General features: G+C 40.2%; 1 protein-coding gene and 1 pseudogene across 2 annotated transcripts in view; one reads left to right on the top strand and one right to left on the bottom strand.

The window, feature by feature from the left end:
* The window catches only part of APOO (apolipoprotein O), an 87,934-nt gene that overhangs the window by 19,426 nt on the left and 44,530 nt on the right, over positions 1-23,978 (bottom strand). For both annotated transcript variants that reach the window (XM_053917613.1, XM_024569883.3), the window contains 4 exons: positions 12,419-12,526; positions 10,683-10,802; positions 7,810-7,864; positions 4,482-4,577 (listed from right to left, as the gene is read on the bottom strand). In XM_053917613.1, the coding sequence (XP_053773588.1) occupies positions 4,482-4,577; positions 7,810-7,864; positions 10,683-10,802; positions 12,419-12,526 (379 nt within the window). The remainder of the gene's footprint in view (positions 1-4,481; positions 4,578-7,809; positions 7,865-10,682; positions 10,803-12,418; positions 12,527-23,978) is intronic.
* Positions 18,391-18,787, top strand: LOC112313342 (large ribosomal subunit protein eL22 pseudogene; annotated as a pseudogene).

The raw sequence follows: 23,978 nt of genomic DNA, 5'->3' as shown, positions 1-23,978 counted from the left end.
TTAGAATAATTTCATCAGCCCCAAAAGAAACCCCACATCCATTAGCAGTCACCCCCAATTCCCCCATAACCCCCAGCCCTAGAGAGACACTAATCTACTTTCTATCTCTAAGCATTTGCCCATTTGGACATTTCATATAAATGGAATTATATGATGTGTGGTCCTTGTGACTGGCTTCTTTCATCAGCACAATGAACCACCATTTCTAAGGAAACAGAAAAAAGATTGTTATGAAAAAAAACCCACATTATTTTGATCTCTAAGGTTTATGTTCTTTTTATAGTAAACTGGCTTCCTATTTACATAATGAACACAGGTATTCCTCTCTTCTCCTAATACTCCATCATAATAATAGTACAATAATAAAATACAGATGATAAACCTGCAACAAAGAGAAAATATGTGGAAGGGCCACTGGAGGGGCAATTTTCAGAAAACGGAGAGTGGTCCTGGCTGGTGTGGCTCAGGGGACTGAGCGCCAGCCTGTAAGCTGAAGGGCTACTGGTTCGACTCCTGGTCAGGGCACGTGCCTGGTTTGCGGGTCAGGTCCCGGTTGGGGTCGTGCGAGAGGCAAAACTGATCAATGTCTCTCTCACACATTGATGTTTCTCCCCCTCTCTTTCTCCCTCCCTTCCTCTCTCTAAAAGTAAATAAATAAAATCTTTAATAAAAAACATAAAATGGAGAGTGGACAGAAGCAAGAGGACACATAGCCTTGAAGTCCTGAGGAGAGGCTATAGCAGAGGAGGGAACAGAATGTCCCAGCAGCCTAGAGATGGCGGGCACTGTGAAGGGCGGACAGGGCAACCAGGGATCAAGACAGGGGTATAAGTGCAAGTCCTGTGCATGGACCAGCTGGCCTTCTCCTTCCCCCACACCATCCCAGTGCAAAACTGCCTATGGCCAGGCGTCTCTCTAGGCAAAAATTTTTAAAGTGGATGGGGTATTTCTAGAGAAATGACATGGATTTTCTGTTGAGTACCAAGATAACCGGTGTGTGTGCACATACATGTAAGTGCCTGAGAGTAGAGCCTTCCTCATTCAGGCACTGAGGGTAGGCATCCCCCATATTACAGTCACTCTTCATTCAGCTCACCCTGAGGTAGAACCTGCCTGCCAGCAAGCCCCATCTATGCACAAAAGTTCTTATTGGCATTTCAATCGCTTTCTTCTTAAACATGATGTACAACCAAGGATCACTATTTATTTGAGGAAAGCCTGCAATATAAGACAAGATCGATATAAGCAGGAAGGAAAAAAATGACCCTATAGGAAACAGAAGTTTAAAACAAAACTAAACCTGTATCACTGAATAGAGTATCACTAAATAAATATCACTTTATTACTTTATTAAGTATCACTGAATAAATTAAAGAAGCTACTACATTAAAAGAAAAGAAGAGTTCTAAGAAAAAGGAACATTCAGAGAAGAGGTCTTAGAAATGACTGAGTAAAAAAATCAAAAGGAATAAAATAAAACAATCAAGAAAATATAAGAGACATATAGGGTCAGTTTAAATAGCTTGATCGCTAATATGAGTTCAGGAAGGAAAAAGATGAGAGTACATTTTCAAAGAAATACAGGATAGACATCTTCCTACAGCTGAAGGCTGCAAGCCACCAAAATGCCCAACCAGGAAACAAGCGACTATATGTAGTCACAGCACCATGGAAATTCAAAGCACTGGAGATTAAGAGAAGATCCTCAAAGCTTCCAGGAAAAAAAATGAATCACTTCAAAAGGAACAAACTTCCAGACTGGCTGCTGACTCTCACATCTGCAACTCTGGATGCTAGAACACATGGCTTTCAAAGTCTTGAAGGAAAATGAACTATACGCCCAATCAAACTATCACATGGTATGAGGACAGAAAGTAATTTTCAGACCTGCAAGGACTTGGAAAATTTATCTCCAACATAGGCTTTTTTGAGAGTGACTTAAGCATGGAGTTCAACAGCATGGCAAAGCAAAACAAGGACATGACGACATGGAACTGGAAAAGGGGGCCAAATCCAAGGAAGAGTGAGGCGGTGTCCCAAGACAACAGCTGGGTTGAGTCTCAGTCCAGACTGAGAGGATGTGAAGCCCTGGGAAGGGGGAATTGAGCAAGATGGGGAGCTGGGAGAAACCTGAGAATGCAGTTAAGAAAACAGGTAGGTAGTGTGTGAAACAGGAAAATACACTTGAAATGGACTTGACATGAGAAACAGTCTCCACTGAGAGACATGGTTTGTACATGGGATACATATAGATGCCGGTGCAATATATGTTATTAACACTTACACAGAATAATGTGTAAGTGCTGTTTATTTTAACTTTAAACAGACAAATCCCCAAAGATGGAATGGGTATTGCAGAAGAGAACACAAATATTATCAACGTAGACTCTTAATATATTAATGTTTCTCTCCCTGTCCCATTGCCTTGATTGAAAGGACAAAATTATTCCAAAGGAGAAAAGCCTGTTATACCCCTGGGATCCTACCTGTACACTTGAAGCTTTAAGCACCTGGGCAGCTCACACAGGTGAGGACCAAGTGAAGGGCAGCAAATCTGCCAACCTGCCATTTTCCATTCCTAAATGGAAAGCTGGTAAGCAGCAGCTCTCGGGCCTTCAGATCCTACTGGTTGATACAATGAGCTGGAAACCCCAGAATTTTAGGAAGGAACTGCAACCTCTGCCTCTGCCATCTCCATGCCCATACCTCCCAGGAAGCCAGGAGTCTGAGCTGTAGCTATCAGCACTGCCAGAGGGGAACCCCTGGCTGCCAGTGCTGGTGGGAGCCACCAAAAGGCAACAATAGTAAGTGACAACCACCTGCCCCCCCCCCACTGGCCTGGTTGGGCCCATTTCCTCTCACTTCCCAGAGAGATGCCACTTGTCACTCATCCCCATCAACTGAGGCAGACTACCTTAGCAGATATGCTCCAGAAACCCTATTATATTGTCCAACAAACCTTCTTCTGGGTATATATCCCAAGGCAATGAAATCTATCTCAAAGAGTTATCTGTATTCCCAGTTCATTCCAGCATTATTCACAACAGCCAAGACATGGAAACAACCTAAGTGTCTGACAATGAACGAGTGGATAAAGAAATTGTGGTGTCTATATACAATGGAATGTTATTCAGCCTTAAAAAAGGACACCCTGCCATTTGCAACAACATGGATGAACCTGGAGGGCAGTGTACTAAGTGAAATAATCCAGACATAGCAAAAAACCCTGCATGATCTTACCGATATGTAGGATCTTTAAAAATCAAATACATAAGAGTATTAGGGTGGTTACCAGGGACAGAGAGGTGGGAAAAAGGGGCAGATGTTATGTAGAATGAATGAGTCCAGAGATCTAATGTGTAGTAGGGCACCTACAGCTAATAATATTGAATCCTGGAAATTTACTAAGAGAAGAGATTTCATGTGCTCTCATCACACACACGCACACACACACACACACAAGAAATGGTAATTATGGGAGAAGATATGTTAATTAGTACCCAAGATTCCAAAACCTTGGCCTTTGGATTCTCCTACATTCCAAACGCTATCTAAATAAGACTGGAATGCTTTATGGGACAGCTTTACAGAAAAGAGGGGAGTTTGTTCAACTATTTCGCAAGTTGATTAGTAAGAATAAACTCTAAATTTAATTCTTATATAGATGGGAGGAAGGCACAGAAACTCCAACAAGAGTTCATTCCACAGGCTGCAGGAGTGGCACCAGTACACACGTCTCTACTGATTCTGATGTAACAGTTAAGGTGGGTAGCAGCAAAGGTTTTTAAAGCTGAAGACTGGATGCCAAGCTAGTCTCCACAGTTATCTCTTATGGGGGTCTGATTACAGGGTTCATAAACTTTCTATTTTGGGAATTTTTGTAAAGTCTGAATTTCACAATCAGTGAAACTTCAAGTAGTTCGTAATGAATTCACTCATTATAATGAAGGATTTTATCATCCTTTGTTTCCTATAAATGTTTTATAATCCAGCAGTGCAGTGTAGTAATATTTTTAAGTTGGCATTTGTTAGCTTTCAATTTGTTTAAAAAAAAATTTATATCCTCAATGACTGAAGCTACGACACATCAAAAGATTAATACAATCCCTATAAAATCACTATTCTATTTACTGTGATTAAGAGCCTGATTTTAACAGTGAAACATTTGAAAAGTGTCTCAGGTATGACAGATTTTGGTTAACAATTTTTCTGTACCAAAGAGCAACAGTAATTTGATCAAGTAAATGTTCATATAAAGGATAACTAATATGTTTTTCCAACCAAGAGTATACAATTTCTTTCATTTTACTTTTTTTTAACAATTTCTATATATACTTAAAATCAAATATACTGGAGAAAAAAACCGTATCAATGGATCCAACTCACTGTTCTAAAAACTGGTAAATGAAAACAAAGAACTGAATATATATCTTCTCTCTCCCTTATGAACTGTTTTTTTTAAGAAACAAAATTGCACCTACCTCTAGCCAAAAGGAGTCCAACAATGCCAGCAAACCCAATAACACCAAGTCTTGGAAAAAACCCAGGAGGTGCATTTTGGAGATATTCATAGCTGTCTACAATAGAATCAGACAAGGAAACAGTTCCATAAATTGCTCATTAAAGAAACAAAACAAATCTTAAAGTCTAACTAGTACTTGTAGTATCAAATGCTTTTCAAATAATGTATTCTTGGCTTTTGCCTAACATGCTTCTTTTCAACATTCTTTGTATGTGATAAACATGATTTACTATTCACATAGCAAGTATCTAATTTCCAAGCACTTTTGGTCTGACATCCTATTGACAGTACAGTAATGGTAGATTACCTTCACATTCCTAAAGGCTACAGACGTGAATCAACAATTCACACGGGGAGAAACACAAATACAGGGATCTCTTGCTATCCAAACTCTTGTTACCCCAACAAAGAAACACAGAACACAGGCAGACCTTGGGAGATATTGAGGGTTCGGTTTCAGACCACCACAATAAAGCGAGTCACATGAATTTTTTGGTTTCCCAGTGCATACGGAAGTTATGTTTACACTGTCGTGCAGTCTATTAAGTGTGCGTTATGTCTACAAGAGCAATGTACATACCTGAAGTAAAATGTATTTTATTGCTAAAAAATGCTAACTACCATCTGAGCCTGTTGGAGAAATTGGTGCTGACAGACCTGCTCAGTGCAGGGTTGCCACAAAGCTCCAACTTGTTAAAAAAAAAAAAAAAAAATCAATAAAGCGAAGCACAAAAAAAGGAGGTATGCCTGAATATTTGGATAAATCTCTCTCTCTCAGAAGCTTTGCTGCCTGTTCTCTGATGCTCAGTAACCAAGTACATTAAACTCAAGGAAAAAATTTTTTTGTCACCTGAACTCATTATTCGAACCCAAGAACAGAATAAATTTGGATAATGAAGGGAACTTGTAGTACAAGTGTATGTGGGGAAATAGTCACTGTTGGTAGTGGTAAAAGAAATAAAAACATAAGCAACACGTGAGCCTCTCTGCCATGACTGAACATGCCTTATACCTCATTTGCATGATCCCACATCTCCTTTCCTCTCCACTGAGCCAATCCCACCAAATAACAGCCAGTTTAAGTCCTCATTCCTCAGAAAAGCTTTTCCTATGCTCATCAGCCCATAGCTCTCCTCCTCCTCTAAAGTCCCATCATATTTACTCTCTGTACCATAATTTGGTATCTACTCCTATAGCACCTTGTGTTTTATTAAGCAGGGGTGTGTTTTATGTCTCCACAAGAATATGCACTCCTTAATGGCGCACCACTCAGACTTCTGTGTTACTTTCCTCAGTGGTTAACAGTGGATGTTCATTCAACAGGTCATTTATTACAAGTACTGCTAGGAGTTGATGAATACTGAGTGAATTAACAAAGGGCTTTTAGCTAAGTCATGACTTAAAAAGCCTCACATCTCTTCCTCAACCTCATCTTCAACAGTCTGCTTCCAGTTCCCGGCACATGCAACACTGAGTCGTACACTCAAGCCTTGGTGGTGCCGTGCCCTCTGTGTGGCCACCTTTGTTTCTTCAATATTTATCTCAGAAATCCCTCCCTGACTGTTCCCATCTTCCCACTCTCTATTAAACTAGTCTCCTTCCTCTGCACCTTCAAGAGTGGTCTGTGATCATCTCTGTATTTGCGTTTAAGTGAATAATTTATTATACACAGCAGTGGTTGGGACCACTGACTTAATCAGCCTTGATCTTCAATGCTTGCCATTATGACTTATGTGGAACTGAAGTAATTGGAATACTCAGTAATTCCCTCTCCCAGATAATACCAGACACATGTCAGTTTTCCTTTTCTGGGTTCTCTGAGAAATGTGGTGATCATTTTAATACTACTATACGGCTTGTGTTGTTGGTACTAATTCCTGAATGGCCTTTCACTTACTTTGCCTTTAACCTTATTTTTCTATCTTCTGCCCTGGCTGGTGTGGCTCAGTGGATTGAGCACCAGCCTGTGAACCAAAGGGTCACCAGTTTGATTCTCAGTCAGGGCACATGCCTGGGTTGCGGGCCAGGTCAGGTCCCCAGTTGGGGGCATGCAAGAGGCAACGTATATCTCTCACAAATATAGGTTCCTCTCCCTTTCTTTCTCCCTTCCTTCCCCTCTCTCTAAAAATAAAAATAAATAAAATCTTAAAAAAAAATTTTTTTAAAGATGTTAGTTATTAACATACATGAATAATTTAAAAGAACCAGTAGGCTATTAATATGTCTGTCTTCAAATGAAAAATTTCTTTATCTGGTAGTTTCAGGGCTATCAGCTCATCAATGCCCTATGATAATCTTTGCAAACAAATACACTATACTCATTTTATTTTCTTCTGTCATGGAAGCAAACACTTGTAAAAATAAGAGTTTAAATTTGTCAAGATGCCCAATAAAGGGAATGAAATATGTTACCACTTCCTGGCTGAGATTAGTCAACACATACACTGTGAATGAGTCTATGTGATAAGTGATTGTGAAAAACAATCAAGGACAATAAAAAGCAATGAAGGCAGCTTTCTGAGTAAGCCAGCACCTTTCCCCGCCCCCTTCTTTCCCCAGGGCAGTCTCATAGTTTGAGTCTCTGTCTGCTGTTGTCTTTCTGTCTGTCCTCCCTCTGTCCCTCCATCCACACACACCTTTCTGCCCCTCCTTCCCCCATGTGCTTTCTGTCTGCCTTTGTTTTTCCGAAACTCCAAGGGCCCTTCTTTTGCCTCTGTAACTCATTTCCTGAGTCCACAGAGCCCAGCTGGCTCGCCTTTGTTACCTGTGACTTTCTACATTGACTTTCTCTTATAAATTGAAAAAATAAAAATAAAAAATAAAAACCAATGAAAAATGTAAAAACACTACTAACTGTGCAATAAGGCCTTTCCTAGGCACACCAACCCAGTTCCTTCCTGCCTTTAAACTTCTATAAAATGTATTAAGAGCTGCGTATAAGAGCTCTCCTGATTCTGAAAGACTATTGATGAGTTAGTGTAGGTTAGTGTGAGTTACGGGCATTGCACCTAGAATAAATTTAAAGAAAAAAAATACAGGATATCTGTACTTGCTAGCTCAACAATCCTAATGATCTTTAAGAGACTTACCTGAGTGTTTGGGGATACTAATCCTCTTAAATATAATTGAAACAACAGATCATCTTTCTAGAAAAAAATCCACATAGCTCTAAAATTCTGCATGCAATTTTAAGGAATTCACAACTCTCCTTGGAACCCATCCGTGGAACCCAGTTAAGAGTCCAATGTTAATAAAGAAACTGATTTTACATCATTAAATCAACTTACCTAACCCCCACTGAACCAAACTTTGCATCTTGGGCTCAGTTTGGGAGTACATTTCCTAAAAAGGTGAAAAGAAAATGAATGAGTAGTATTTGCTGATTAGAAAGTAACAATAAATATATTTGTCTCAATAAATTATCATGTTATCAACACTTTCTGAACAAAGATTTACTGACTATCTGGATTTTTTGTGTTCTTTATTATCTTTTGTAATTTCCCCTTCACCACAAATTGCTCAGCAGAATGGCTTATGACTGCCACAGGAAGCAAAGATTTCAAGTGGAGTGGTTTCAACAACCCAGACTCTTCATTCGCTATTAACATACACCAGAAGGGACAAAAATCAGTCCCTCAATAATTAAAGCAGCAATCTTTTCCCTGTGAGATTAAATCTGTCTTTCATGTTAAGTCTACTTCCTGATTTGCCATGACTTTAGAGTCTATATCTAAAAAACTACCCATTTGAAGCAGGAATGACTAGCTTTAATGGGACAAAGAAGTCTATATCTAAGTTTGGAAAGACACTTATCCTAGTCCTAAAGCAAGTGAAGTATTAACATTCTCGTAACAATAACAATAATAAAAAGGCTTTGCACATGAATGCCAGATGATCCTAAAGAAAACAAGGAACTAGCTGGAAGGTATGTACCCTCAAGAAGTCTACAGTGAAGATGGGCAAAGAGATGTGTGGGTATCAGAAGGCATCAGAAGCAGTTGCCACTTGGAAAAGGATTTTTAAATATAATTTAGCTAAGTCAAAACAAATTATCCTAATACTATTAAATGAGCCTAAATAACAAATGCTAAATTTGGAGGAAGACATAAAAACATAAAATAACTATCGTGGCTGGTGCGGCTTAGTGGATTGAGTGCTGGTGTGAGAACCAAAGGGTCACTGGTTCAATTCCCAGTCAGGGCACATGCCTGGGGTGTGGGCCAGGTCCCCAGTGGGGGGTGCACAAGAGGCAACCACACATTGATGTTTCTCTCCCTCTCTTTCTCCCTCCATTCCCTTCTCTAAAAATAAATAAATAAAATCTTTTTTAAAAAAGAAGAAGAAAGAGAAAGACAAAAGAAAAGCTATAGATCAATGTCTGGAGTGACTATCCACTTCTTTTTGATGCATTATCTTTTTATTATAAAGAAAAATTAAATTAGTTCTTGAAGAAATGGAATAGAAATTATTGGCCTGAAAAAGGAGCCAAGAATTAAAAATATTTCTATTCATGAAGACTTTATTCTACAGGAAAATGAAACAATTATAATCACACAGAAAAGTAATTAGAAGTACTGCAAATAAATGGTTGATAACCATTCTATCATGTAGAGAGGTATTTTGCTGCATTGAGGACTGAGCACAGATGAAAAAGTAAAAAACAAAAAGCAACCTCAGGTTGAAAGCTAAAGAGACAAAATACTTTCATAACCAAACACAGAGAGAGAAACAACAGTAGTCATGCCTACATGATACAAAAATATTTGCATATATTTGCTGACCTTACCTTTTTTCCTAAAATTTTATTTATTTATTTTTAGAGAGAGGGGAAGGGAGGGAGCAAGAGAGGGAGGGAAACATCAATGTGTGGTTGCCTCTCGTATGGCCCCTGCCGGGGACCTGGCCCACAAACCCAGGCATGTGCCCTGAGTGGGAATCGAACCTGTGACCCTTTAGTTTGGAGGCCTGCACTCAATCCATTGAGCAACATCAGCCAGGCCTGCTGACCTTATCTTAACCATTAAGAATATGGTTTAAAAATCTTCTAGAACAGCCATGTCTAGTGTGGCTCAGTGGACTGAGTGCCGGCCTGTGAACTGAAAGGTAACTGGTTCGACACCCAGTCAGGACACATGCTTGGGTTGCAGGCCAGGATCCCAGGTGGGGGTGTGTGAGAGGCAAGTGATTGATGTTTCTCTCCCTTTCTACCTCCCGTCCTCTCTAAAAATAAATAAAATCTTTTAAAAAATCTTCTAGAACAAGAGGATAAAGTCTAAGTGTTTTACAACACAATATAGTCTTTAGGTAGTTCATAACTCAATAATATGGTTGTAATATTTATGTATAATGGCATCATTTATATCGTTGATAAGAGTCTATGCTTACTATTTTCTTTCTAAATTGGTTCAGCAGTGACATAGAGTAAAAATATTTAAGTAAGTTCTTGATGAAAATTGAGTTTGTAAGTCTCAAGCAAAGTAAATCTAGACCATGCCACACACACACATCTATATGCTTGTATCATGGCTCATGGGAGCATTCTGTAGATTGTAAACTTCAGTTTTAGATGTTAAAAATGACAGAAATGCCTTCCTGAAACACAAAGCCTGATCTAAAACCTGAGCGGTGACAGAAGCCAATCTGTATAGGTAGTTCTTGGATTACTGGGGCAAATAGTTCAGTACTCAAATATGTAATTCCACCTTTTTGGTTATTTACCCTCCTATTATAGCATTCAAAGTGCTCTGTAACAATTACTGTTTAAAGTGGTACTGATTTGTAGAATCTCTGGGGGGGGGGGAACTTCCCAATTTTGACATAAATGGTTACATTGTGTCCTTTTCCTTCCTCTAAACAATAGTGTTTTCATAGCTGTGACCAAGAAGATACTTACCAGTCCTCCACTCCCTGGTGATGGTGCTAGACCTACCCAGTGGGAGGGAAATTCTCTGTGCAGCTATGGCAACAGGAACCGCCAGGTAGCCAGGGCTTTCTGCTCAACCGCCCTCCCTCAGATGGCACTGATGAACATTGATAAGTTGGGCACTCTTAGGCTGGGGCCCTTTATCATGCCTTTTTCTGAAAACATACAGCTGATATAGACTTCTCACTACTGACTCTAAACAGGAATGCGTTCACTCCATTTTCAAAAGAACTGTACCTGACACCGACTTGTAAATGGCTCACAATACTGTCGGAGGTGTGAGATGCTTTCTTCAAGTTGAGTCCTTGGCTCCTCCACATATTTAGATTGACCCTCGGGAACGGAGTAGAGTGAAAGCTGCATACATTAAAAAATAAAACAAAAAGAAATAAAAATGTCTATACAGCAATGAGATAACATAATCAATTATCAAATTTGTAAGCACTGTAATACGAATGAACTGCAATTCTAATAATTCATGAACTACAGACACTCTAAGGGCTAGGTGCATCCTCAACTTCCTTCAGAGGATCTCTGCACCTTACTTAACTACCTTTTCTTTTAAAAAAGATTTCCAACTTCCTTTTTTAAAAGATTTTGTTTGTTTATTTTCAGAGAGATGGGAAGGGAGGGAGAAAGAGAGGGAGAGAAACATCGATCCACTGCCTCTCACACACCCCAAACCGTGCCCAGACTAGGAATCAAACCAGTGATCTTTTGCTTTGCAGGACGATGCCCAACCCACTGAGCCACACCGGCCAGGGCACCTTACTTACTACCTTAATCAATAAGACCAAGGCCAAGAGGGCAAGGCTATGAGGTGTTCTACCATCCCCCTACCACCCTACTGGTAGCAGACAAGGCAGCTCCCCTTTATTTGTTTTATATACTAAAATTTGGTATTTCTCCATAGATTTCATTTGGAAAAAGGATAATATTACTCTAAAGGGTGTGTTGGATTGGGGTTTTAAACAAAGGTTGAGACCTGGCTGTTGTGGCTCAGTGGGTTGAGTGCTGGCCTGCAAACCAAAAGGTCACCAGTTCAATTCCCAGTCAGGGCACATGCCTGGGTTGAGGGTCAGGTCCCCAGCTGGGGACATGTGAGAGGCAGTTGTTGGATGTTTCTCTCTCACTTCAATGTCTCTCTACCTCTCTTTCTCCCTCCCTTTCTCTCTCTCTAAAAAATAAATAAATAAAAATGTTATAAAAAAAGCTTGAGAGTAACTGAAGAGCATGTTGTTATGTATTTCAAATGATCAGTCTGGTGCTAATCAAACCAGGGTTGCAGGTTCGTTCCCCATCCAGAGAAGAAACCTTTCACAGCCACTAGTGGCTGCCTTCTTCACCCTCAAAAACGCCACTGCCCCAAGGCTTGAGAAGAAGAGAGTAAAGGGCAAAAGATAAGCTAATTAGTTTTATGTAAACATGGTCAAGTAACCTTGCTTGAGACTGAAGGTAGACCTTTAGGTCACTTGAGTCAGTCTGAACAGAAACCAAATACCCAAAATAATCCATTGCAAGTATAGACAAAAAGACTGTAAACAGTGGAGAGACGATTTCTTGTTTTGGTTCTTTAGTATTCGTTAATTATCTACTTGTGAGCCTCTAATCCGGCCAAGAAGCAGAGTGAGGCCAGGTCTTTAATTTCTTAGGAAAAATATATGTTTCCTTGGCTTGATAAGCAGTCTAGAGTCAGGCAGATCACTCAGAAGCAAACTGTGCTTACATTCTACTGCAACACAGCGGATTCCTCACTAAAAATCTAAGAAATATTATGTACCATTACCTAAAGTGTATCTGTTGAAAAAGCAGTCTAGTAGCTTCCCACAAAGAAAAATAAACCATAAGGAAATATATTTCCTCCTATTAAATATCCTCTAAAATGTTCTATCTTCCTGATACACAGTTTGCATCCTTCCTATAGTAAGTAAATCAGATGTTCAAACTATTTCACAACATGAACAGCATGTTACCTCATTAACCTTCACGGAAGTTTTGTGAGGTGAGTCCTTTTTCTGTGATGCATAGACTTTGAAGGTGAGCAGACTCAGGCTGGCTGGCCCCACGGACTTCTGAATTACCTGAAACACAGAAGCAATCTTAAGCCTTCTCTCAATACTACAAAATGAATGTGTACTACATGAGCATCCTCCTAACCTCAGCCACGCCTGCCCTAAAAGGGTGACTGCGCTTTTTGAGAAATAAATGTATTCCTGAAGTTTCATGGAAGTCAGAACCTAAAAAATATGTTCTCAGGGACTTAAAATTTCAGGTCACCTCTATCTTAATTTCCCAAAGACAATAGTTTCTAAGTTTTTCTTCTTAGCCTTTCAGGTAAAATAAATGATATATACATACAAACACGCACCAACAACAAGGGAAGGGTTTGGTTTCTTTTTATTCTTTGTCATATTTTATTTATCAGAATCAAGTCACACAACAAGGGAAGTTTTTAATGATCTCGCTTAGTAATTCATTGAACAGAGTGCAGATTATTTCTGTAATTCTACTAATCAAACTTTCAGAAGCTCCCCCTTTCCATTCCCATCCAGAGCTGGTCTCCCCTGATCTCAGTTCTGAAACTCAATCTCTTTCTGTGCCTTGCTCTCCCTGACTGGGAATCACTCACACCCAATGACTTGCAGATATAAAGCTTCGGCCCAGAGCTCTCTCCCCAGCTATCAACTCACTCACCCTACAACCGCTGGACATTTCCACTTGGATGGGACACAAGCTCCCCAGATCAAGCATGTCTAAAACCAACTCATCAGGAACGTGTCTGTGCACACTAGGCCTGATGGATGGATGTGTGCTGTGGAATCAAGTCAGAAAGCTTGTTCTCAATAATCCCCTACATTTACACAGCTCTTGGCCATCCAGCATCTTTTCCCCAGCCCTGTCCCTCTTCCTCTACTTTCTCACCCACCTAGACAACCTAATCAGAAACTCTGAGGTCATCCTTCACCACCACCCTCATTCTATTGATTATTAAATCCTCTTAATTCTGCCCATTAAATGATGGCAATTCACTCTCTCTTGAGATCCCCTACTGTACAGTTTTCCTTGGGCCCCCATTTCTTTCCTGGATTATCTTAGCAGCATTCTAACTGCTCACCTGGCCTCCGATGACCACACTGTGAAAGAATGATCTTTGTAAACAACAAACCTGATTATCTTCTATCCTCATTTGAGATCCTTTGTAACTCATTACCCAGGACTTTTATGGGGGTCTAACAAGGCCTATTAAAATCTCACCCCAACCACCTTCTCTAACCTCATCTCTCTGTCATTCTGCCTTCTCCCACAAAACTTGAACTCCCTATGCTTCTCCCATGCTGCTTCCCAGCTTCATGGGTTCACACATGCTGATTCCTCTGCCTAGCTTGTACTTGCTTTGTCTTTCTGTACAACTGCCTAAGAACAGAGAGATTCATTGATTTTCTTTTCTTATGTGTCCATTTATTTATGTCTATCAAGTTCTCCCCACCAGATTGGAAGCCCTTTCAGGATAGGGCCATGTCTTACTTTGTATTCCTAGTGTCCAGGACTGCCCAGCATATAAGAAATGACCAATAACTGTTTACTGCCTACCTACACGGACAGAGGGGAGGTGAAAAAGAAATGACTGACTTATTCTAAGTACTTAGGCATGATTTAGCATCACACAAATCATATTGCTGAGATTTGCAGTGCCTGCAATGTGAAAGGCGGGGCTATTCTGTAATACTCACAAAACATAGATAAAACATAACAAAAGTGTCCACTGAAATGTACAGTATGCCTGGAGTCACACACAAAAAAGGAAATTCCCATACTTCAGAAGCAAAGAGCTAGAAGTTATTTTTTTAAAGTAGTTATTACTTTAACTGGTTTAAAAATAATTAACACACCCTGAAAGCATTATGTGTTCATCTTGAAAGGTTGTAATTTCAAAGAAATATTGCTACAAATTTCTTCTGCTTCCAGGGTAAAGGTCAGAGAGCTACCGCTGACGCAGTCAGTGTGGTCCCTCCCTGCACTCCAGGAGAGGGCCTGTTAGGCTGCCGGTATCTGGAGATATCAGCTCATGCTCTCTGCCCTCTGGGTCTGCCCACCACCAACTAACACCACTGCTTGAACTGGGGACTTTCTACTGAGCCAGCTGGCCCCACCCTGGACTTTGTTCCTGATTCCCTTCCTCATGGGCAATAGCTGGTGCCCAGCCCTTTGCTCACTCCTCACCCAGCACCAGAGCCTCCAAGCCTTTCAGGTTCATGTTGTTCCCTCTCTTCATCCTCGTTTGATATAACACCTTATGTTGACCTTCTTAATTAAGTCTCTGCTTTCAATCATTACTCCTACCTATTTTCCACATATTTCATTTTTCATCTCATGGCCTTCTACTGTTTTAATTCAGATCTCTACTTTTTATGTTTTTAATGATTATTCTCCTGTTCATCTTTTCTTTTCAATCTCAGCTTGTTTACTTTTAAAATTTAACATTTTACTGGATTCTTGATTATTTATTTCTACTTTATTTTCCCCCCTTTTCTATTTTTCTCCTTTTAACACTATGCTAAGCCGGCCCCTTTGTTGCCCAAGTTGTTTTCCTCTTCTTCCACTTCTCCTGATAGTCTACTGAGCAAGCCCACCCTCACTCCTGCCCCACAGCAAGAATGTGGCCAGAGGCCCGTAGCACCCAACAAAGCCCCCTCCTGAGATTGCCCTTTCAGCTCCCCAAGGGCTCTCAACAAATAAACAAAACAAAGAGTAAAACAAACGTCATCCCAGGGGATTTGGGAGATCCACAGACTAACACTCCCCAGGGCAAAGAGCACATGATTTACTTCAGGGTTTCTCAATCTTAGGACTGTTGACATTTGAGGCTGGATCATTCTTTGTTGTCAGGCCATTCTGTGCACTGTAGGAGGCTTAGCAGCACACCTGGCCTGCACCCACTAGATGCCAGGAGTACCCCCTCCCAGTCATGAACCAAAAATGTCTCCAGAACCCACCAAAAGTCTCCCAGGGGGTGTCCGCCAACCCCCACTGAGAAGCACTGATTTACTTGAATTAACATTATTTGCTGACATCTCTCACCACCCAGACTTTAAGAAACTCTGTATGTTTCAAACTGTACAGCCTCAAACCTCACACACAGTAATAGAAATCAGAACACTTGATGCTTGGGGATTAAATGTGGAAAAGGAGGTAGACTTACTGACAAGGGGGTGACAGAAATGTTCTATATTTTGATTGGCGTGTGGGTTACGGAAGGTGTAAAGGACAAGTAGCATTGAATGTGTGATGGAAAACCACAGGAGGAGCCTGGGTAAAAGGTCCATAGGCAGACAAGCCTGATGCTGATGTGCTTCCCAACATCCTGGCTGGTTCACTTTCCTTTCTGGCATCAAAGAGGGCTCTTCTTGGTGACAGACTTATCCCATTCTGCATTGGCCAGACCAGATATTATCATGAATGGGAATTGTGGACACTGGACCCCTGCCAGGTGGCTATCATAATTTGTTAGAGTTCATATTGAGTATTCAGGCTAACCCGTTCAATATCAGAATTTAAAAAGGAAAAGGCCATTAAAATGTGCCAAGATCACCCTCAGGTATGTATGAGGGCAAAAGAAGCACTTTCTTCAATCTTCTGTCTCCCCAAAGAAGTAAAAGAACACTAATCTGAAAGTTAAATGTTCTGAAGAAAGATTTAACTGATTTCCATGGTGTGGGTGATAATCACTAAAGCTCTGGCTTTACCACCTTTCTCCTGTGGGCAGGTACTCCTGTTGGGTTGTCATGTAAAACATGAACAAAAAGCTGTTCTCTCCCCATAAGACCCATTACGGTACAATTAGATTGAAAGTGCCTCTTGGGAAGTGAGATCTTTTTTGGAGAAGGGCTGGAACCTCTACCATGCATATACCCACGGCCTGAGCACACTCTGTCCCAAGTGACAGTCCTTGAGAACCCTTGTTTGCCAGGCTCACAGTGGGTACATGTGTACCTTTCAAAGGCTCAGGACACATGCTCGACTTTGGATCAGACGAGTTTGGCTGCTAGATCAAAGTCAAGCCCACTATGTTAAGAGCTGTATCTTCAATGAGTACTAAGCTACAGCAACAGACTAAACTAGATCCAAAGGCTGTGCTGCTTTATATCGAGCCTATCCTCTGGAATGTACCCTTCAGTTATTAGATGTGACTCCCAGAATTCAGCTGGTTGGGGCTCTCAAAGTAAGGACCCTACTGTGTTGGCTGGTTTGGGGATTGGTTTTGAATATAGGTGTAAGAAACCCATAGTCACAGCGAAAACTAAAATTTGGCTGAAACAAAGGTGAGCTGGTGACCTCATGGAAAGTGTCACTAAGTTCCCTGGCTCGCATGGCTAAACCGTCTGTCTGATTCCACTCCCCAGCAAGGTATCTTATTTATACTCTCCCTATCAAGATATATTCTCCATTTTAGACCTCTGAACTCTCTCTCTTTGTCTTTCAACTTTTGTTTTACATAGTCCACAGCCTTCATTGTCAATGGAAACTGAGCACCAGGATTGGCAGTTGTCCTTGTCTGGCAATGAAAGTGCACTGCCCAGAATTCTGGTCCAGAACTCCAGGACCTCTTTCTCATTGTGTCCCAGTATAACGGCTTTAAAGACAAAATCTTCAAGGTATTTAAATAAGCTACCCTCAAGGATGTTTAATAACGATGGGTCTCAAAACCCTGAAAACTGGCTTTGTTTTTCAATTTTATGGAGAATCCAGTATATACTCGCTCCCATTTTTAAGAAGGGTGACCTTTTATTCTCCCACAATTACAGATCTATTGCCTTATTAGACCTTCCATTTAAAATATATACCAGTATTCCCCTGGCTGGTGTGGCTCAGTGGATCGAGCACCAGCCTGCGAACTAAAAAGTCGCTGGTTCAATTCCCAATCAGGGCACGTGCCTGGGTTATAGGCCAGGTTCCTGGCTGGGAGCATGTAAGAAGCAATCAGTCGATGTATCTCTCACACATCAGTGTTTCTCTCTCTCTCTTACTCCCTTCCTTCCCATCTCTCTAAAAATAAATAAAATATTTAAAAATATATATACCAGTTTCCTTTTTCATAAAATGTAAGCTTTACAGGCCTGTGTACACGAGGTTTCAGAATCACTTGGGAGTTTTTTAGAAGCAAAGATTCCCAGGATATCTCATTTAGTAAAACTAAAAGGGGTCCAAGAATCTATTCCCACGATCAGCCAGGTTAGAACCACTAATGCACAAGTAGATGCTTGGGGAACAGTTATTTAATTTTTATAAATACTCAAACATACTTACTTTTAAAACCATCTGAAAGAATGAAATGAAGATGGCCCTAAACTTAAAAAGAAAAAGTAATTGGCCACCTGCTAGAGAAGTTAGGGGATTTATTTAACATTCAAAGAAAATCTCACCCATCTTATAAAAACCATAACTAATACCTTCCATACCTAATTCCTAACTACCACCCTATCCTTCCATCTCCCTCCACTGACAAATACATTTTAAAAATAGACTATGGTTGGACTTCTGGCCAAGATGGAGGTGTAGGTAAACACACCTCACTTTCTCATTCAACTACAGCTAACATTACAACTAGACTACAAAACAAATATCACCCATAATTGTCAGAAAATCGAGCAGTATGGAAGTCCAACAACCAAAACTGAAGGAGTTGATCATCACCAAGCCATTATTATATGAAGTGTTAAAGGGACTTATTGAAGATAAAAGTATGTACATTAAAATGGCAATAAATCCACAACTATCAGTAATCAAATCTAAATTACAAACTAAGCAAACAACCAGAACAGGAACAGAAACATAGACATGGAGATCATTTGGAGGGTTACCAGGTGGGAGGGGGGAGGGGGAGAATGGAGGAAAAAGTTCGAGGATTCAGAAGTACAAATTGGCCCTTTCTGTCTCCACAGCAGCCATGGCTCCTATGAAAAAGCTTGTAGCGAAGGGAGGCAAAAAAAAAAAAAAAAAAAAGAAGCAGGTTCTGAAGTTCACTCTTAACTGCACCCATCCTGTAGAAGTGGGAATTATGGATGCTGCCAACTTTGAGCAGTTTCTTCAGGACAGAATCAAAGTGAACGGAAAAGCTGGGAACCTTGGTGGAAAGTTGTAACCAACCATTGAAAGAAGCCAGAGTAAGATCACTGTAACTTCTGAAGTGCCTTTGTCCAAAAGGTATTTGAAATATCTCACAAAAAAATATTTGAAGAATAATCTACATGACTGGTTGCGTAGTTGCTAACAGCAAATAGAGTTACAAATTGTGTGACTTCCAGATAAACCAGGATGAAGAAGAGGAGGAAGATGAGGATTAAAACTCATTTATCTGGCACATTTTTACAGGTTCTTGAATAAAACCTAGGAACCAAAAAAAAAAGGAAGTACAAATTGGTAGCTACAAAATAAGACAGGGGGATGTTAAGAACAGTATAGGAAATGCAGAAGCCAAAGAACTTATATGCATGACCCATGGACATGAACTGGGGCGGGGGGGGGGGGGGGGGAGAATTGCTGGAGGGAAGGGGGGGTACTGGGTAGAGGGGGGAAAAAGGGAGAAAAAATGGGACAACTGTAATAACATAATCAATAAAATATATTTAAAAATAAAATTAAACTAAAAAAAATAATAAACTACGGCTAGGCCCTGGTCAGGTGGGTATCCAGTTGGTTAGAGCATCATCCAGATATACCAAGGTTACTGAGTGGATCCCCAGTCAAGGCACATACAAGCAGCAACCAACGAATGCATAAATAAGTGGAGCAATGAATCAATGTTTCTTTCTCTTTTTCTTTCTCTCTTTCTGTCCCTCCCTCCCTCTCTCTAAAATCAATTTTTAAAAATAGACTGCGGTTAGAAGGCAGAACAGTGGATACCCTTAGCAGGCTAGAGAGTGTCTAGAAGGGCCATGAGGGTGTGGGAGAAAAAGAGGCTGCACACTAACCCTGACAAACTCAGGGGCAACCCACATGGTGGCCTTACAAACTCAGAGACCAAAGCAACCATGTGGGATGGTCTGACATTAGACCTTCCTAACTAGAAGCACTTCGTGGTGCACAGTCACCTCCTAGGCCCATATTGTCCTTTAACAAAGGTCAATCTTTATCTTAACTGAGCCTGTCTGTTGTGTAACATATCTTTGGAATGTCAGGGTAATTTCCATTTTTCCAGACCCCTCAGGGCACAATCCCTCACCAGAGCACAGACCACGGAACCTCACCTTGTTATCTTGATCTCCCCCACACCATCTGTACGTGCTGTACGAGTTAACTGTTAACTATCCTATACCCACCAATGTAAAAGCAGCATGTGTCTATGCCTTCTACTCTTTACCCAACCTCAGAGATTTCCCCGCTTTGCTTTCTCCTGCCTCCCTAATCTACCACCAATGGATGTGAAGTAACCCCCTTACGTCTTCTCTTTTGATTCTGATATATAAAGTGGTAAAACCGGCCAATCTCTGGGGCATTTTCTCAGTCCACTGACATTTTGCTTCCCAGCAATTGTCATCGGTTTGGTTCAAATGAACTCATAAAAATTCTCTACAGGTTTGGACATTTCTGACATTGACAAGCACTTCTAGAGTGCTAGATAGACTAGTATGGCCAGTTTGTAAAAACTCACTTGTGATCTGTGCACTCTACTGTATGCATGTTATATTTTAACATCAAGTTAAAAAGACTCTGCTTTCTCTCCTTTTCCCCCTCCTCCTTTCACTACTCGAGATACCTAAAACTGTTCTTCCCAAGGCCTCCCAGTTACTAAACTTCAATGGACATCTGGAATCTTGGTTGCACCCTGAAATGGGTAACACTCCACTGTCTTTGAACTCTCTCTTCCTTTGTTTCAAGATTCTCCTCTAGCTCCATTCTGGAAGCTTTGTAGGGCACTCCTTCACTCTTATTATGGGTCTTCTTTTCCTCTGTGCATCTCTTCAAGGTTGATGAGCCCTTAACCTGGTCCTTAAGCCCTCTCCTCTTCTCACACCAGAGCAATTTCATTTAAATGTAAATCTTTAAATCCAACCCTGTGCTTTTGATGCCCAAATCAGTATTCCCACCTGGGGCCTCTCCCTAAGCCTCAGGCTTGTGAGTCTAACTCCCCATGGATACCTTCACCAGGTTTTTCAATTACTACCTCATAATGGATTTTCTTTCTCCAAAACCTGGTTTTCTCTGAGTTTCTCTACCTCATTTAATAGCCCTACAAGCCACACAGTCAAAGAACATCAAAGCAACTCTTTAATGAAACAATGAAAACGGACTTCAAAAGCAGTAACATGTGGTCTCTCAGTCCACCATCAAATAAAGAGGATAAACAAATAACTACACCACCTGTGATAAGTGCACTAACAGACAAGGGACAGGAGTAACACAGAAAAAGGAATAATGTACCACAATTAGAAATTGTGGGAAACAACTGTAGAGAGAAAAGTGGAATCAACAATTGAAAAGTTTATTCCTGCCTGCTTGCCACCCTCTCTCCAACCCTTCCTTTTTTCTAGTAAAGTCACCCATCAGATTGACGTTAAGATTCAGCATCACTAAGAACAGGCACTGTAAAGAGCACGAAGGTTTGGAACATGAGCATTTCTGACATACCACAATCTTTTCAGCTACACCCATGAGCAGATTCAATTGCTAGACAGAGCAAATATAAGCAACCATAAACCATGGCTGTTACTTTAATATTAAAAATTCTTTTTTTAAATCTGAGGACATTTTTTTTTCATTGCTTTCAGAGAGGAAGGGAGGGAGGGAAGGAGGGAGAAACATGAATCCATTCATTGCCTCCCATACATGCCCCCACCAGGGAACAACCCACAACCCAGGCATGTGCCCTGACCAGGGAATCAAACCTGTGACCTTTCTGTTTATGGGACAATGTTCCAATCAACCGAGCCACATGGGCCATGGCTCAAAAATACTCTTAATCAAAAATTTCCCTTTTAATACCAAGGGCAGATAGGGTTTCAATGATAATCCACTCAAAATAATTTGGTATCAGTGCTCGCTTCAGCAGCACATATACTAAAATAATTTGGTATCAAAAGAAAGAACTTATGGACATGGACAACAGTGTGGTGATAGCAATGGAGAGGGCGGTGGGAGGAGGTGGCAGAGGGTATAGGGGAGATAAATGGTAATGGAAAAAACACAAATTTAAAAATGAAAAAAAGTTCTGCCAATTCAAAAAATTGCATAAATAAATCTAATCCTTTAATTATAGCATTTTAGCTGTTACATTACCTGTACATCAAGCCTTGACCAGTGTGGTTCAGTTTGTTGGGCATCATCCCACAAAGCAAGGGTCACTGGTTTGATTTCCACCCAGGGCACAGGCCTGTGTTGTGGGTTCAGTCCCTGGTCAGGCACATACAAGACACAACAGAACGATGTTTCTCTCCTTCTCTTTCTCCCTCCCTTCCCCTCTCTCTAAAAATAATAAATAAAATCTAAAAAAGATGAAACAAATCAGTAATTTTGCCCAAATCAGGCCACATTGCTGTCCTGAATTAATAATAAAGAGAAAGTAAATGAGTCCATCCTCTTGATACACCAAAAGAATTTGCCCTCACCCCCAAAAGGAGCATTCAGTATAGTACCTACATTTTATACAACAATTCTTTCTAATCTGGAGGGCCACACACCAAACTGGTAACAGAGGCTTTCTCTGGGAAGGGGGTTAGAGAGAAGCGGACAGTGGAAACCTGACAATTAATTACCTTAACTGTACTATCTTGACTTTTTTCAAGGAAAAGTTATTTCAGTGTTACACAATTTTGAAATAGATACTTTCTCACCTCGCACCCCTTTGGATGGACACTATCAAAAAACCAGAAAGCCCTGGCTGGTGTGGCTCAGTGCACTGAGTGCCGGCCTATGAACCAAAAGGTCGCCAGTTCAATTCCCAGTCAGGGCACATGCCTGGGTTGCAGGCCAGGTCCCCAGTTGGGGTGGTACGAGAGGCAACTGATCAATATATCTCTCACACATTGATGTTTCTCTCCATTTCTTTCTCCCTCCCCTCCTCTCTCAGAAAATAACAAGTGTTGGCAAAGATATAGAGAAACTGAAATCCTTGTGCACTGTTGGCGGGACTGTAAAATCCCACAGCTGCTAAGTGCAGCTACTAAGGAAAACAGTATACAGGTTCCTCAAAAAATTAAAAATAGAACTACCATATGATCCAGCAATTCCACTTCCGGGTATTTATCCAAAAGAATTGAAAGTAGGGTCTTAAGATTATATTTGCACATCCATGTTCATAACAACATTATTCACAATTGCCAAAAAGTGGAAGCAACCCAAGTAAGTGTCCATGGAAAGATGAATGGGTAAAGAAAATGTGGCATATACATACAATGGAATACTAGAGCCTTGAAATACTGTATATTTAACTTATATGAGATATTTAAAGTAGTCAAGTTCACGGAAACAGGAAGTAAATGGTGGTTACCAGGAGCTGGAGGAAGGAGGAAATAGGAGTTGTTTAATGGGTATAGAATTTCAGATTGGCAAGATGAAGAAGTTCTGGAGCTCTTTTCCACATCAGTGTAAATACAGTTAACACTACTGAACTGTACACTTAAGAATGATTAAGCTGATAAATTTTACGTAACTTTTTAGCACAATAAAAAATATATGGAACTAGAAAAATGGTTAAGATGGTAAAAAAGAAAAAAATCAATGCAGCTAGAAAGAAAAAAAAAAAACGGTATGCCTCATCAAGAAAAAAAAGTAGTTTTCTCCAAAGTGGTAATCTTGAGAAATCACATACTGAGTCAGAATTGATTGCAACTAGCTATACATAAAAAGTTAGTAAAAGAAAGTTACTTTTAATATGTGATTATATGGCCTCTATTTCTAAACGTCCTCAGATCAAATTTTCACCTTCTAAGGAAATCAGTCTCAATATATTTGAAATAAAAATGAGAAAGCAGATTAGAAAATGATGTTTGTTTAAAAGGCGGGGGATTTGTGAGGTTTTTTTAAACGTCAAGCTGAGGGTATATAAAAGTATGCCCAGAAACGAGTCTGAAAAGATGTTAACAGTGGTTACCTACAGATAGTGGGATTCTCTAGTATTATCTGTATTTCCTGAAGTTTTTACAATGAATATTGATTTGTGTTGTAATATGCAAAAAATGAAAATGGCTGGCTCCTGAGGATATTCTAAAGAATTTACCACAAAATATGAAGATAACCCCAAAAGAATATATTTTTGGAATAAATACATTGATGAGTGACAGTATGTATAGAAGAAATATATTGACAGAAAAATTAGATCTGTCCTGTCAATTTTTGCCATTTTGACAGGCACTCATTTGAATGTATACATTTGGGAGCACTTATACTTCAACAAATACAAACCACAATGACTTCAATCTGTTTCACAGTGAAGGGATTATGAAGCCAAATATTTTGAGAGTTCAGACTTTAACTAACAAAAAGGAAAACTGTCTTCCAACTATGACAAACACAGAACTATTTTATGACATACTTTCA

Source organism: Desmodus rotundus, chromosome X, assembly GCF_022682495.2.
Source record: "Desmodus rotundus isolate HL8 chromosome X, HLdesRot8A.1, whole genome shotgun sequence".
NCBI lineage: Eukaryota > Metazoa > Chordata > Mammalia > Chiroptera > Phyllostomidae > Desmodus > Desmodus rotundus.
The sequence above is the reverse complement of the archived record's forward strand: the minus strand, read 5'-3'. Positions and strand labels throughout refer to the sequence as shown.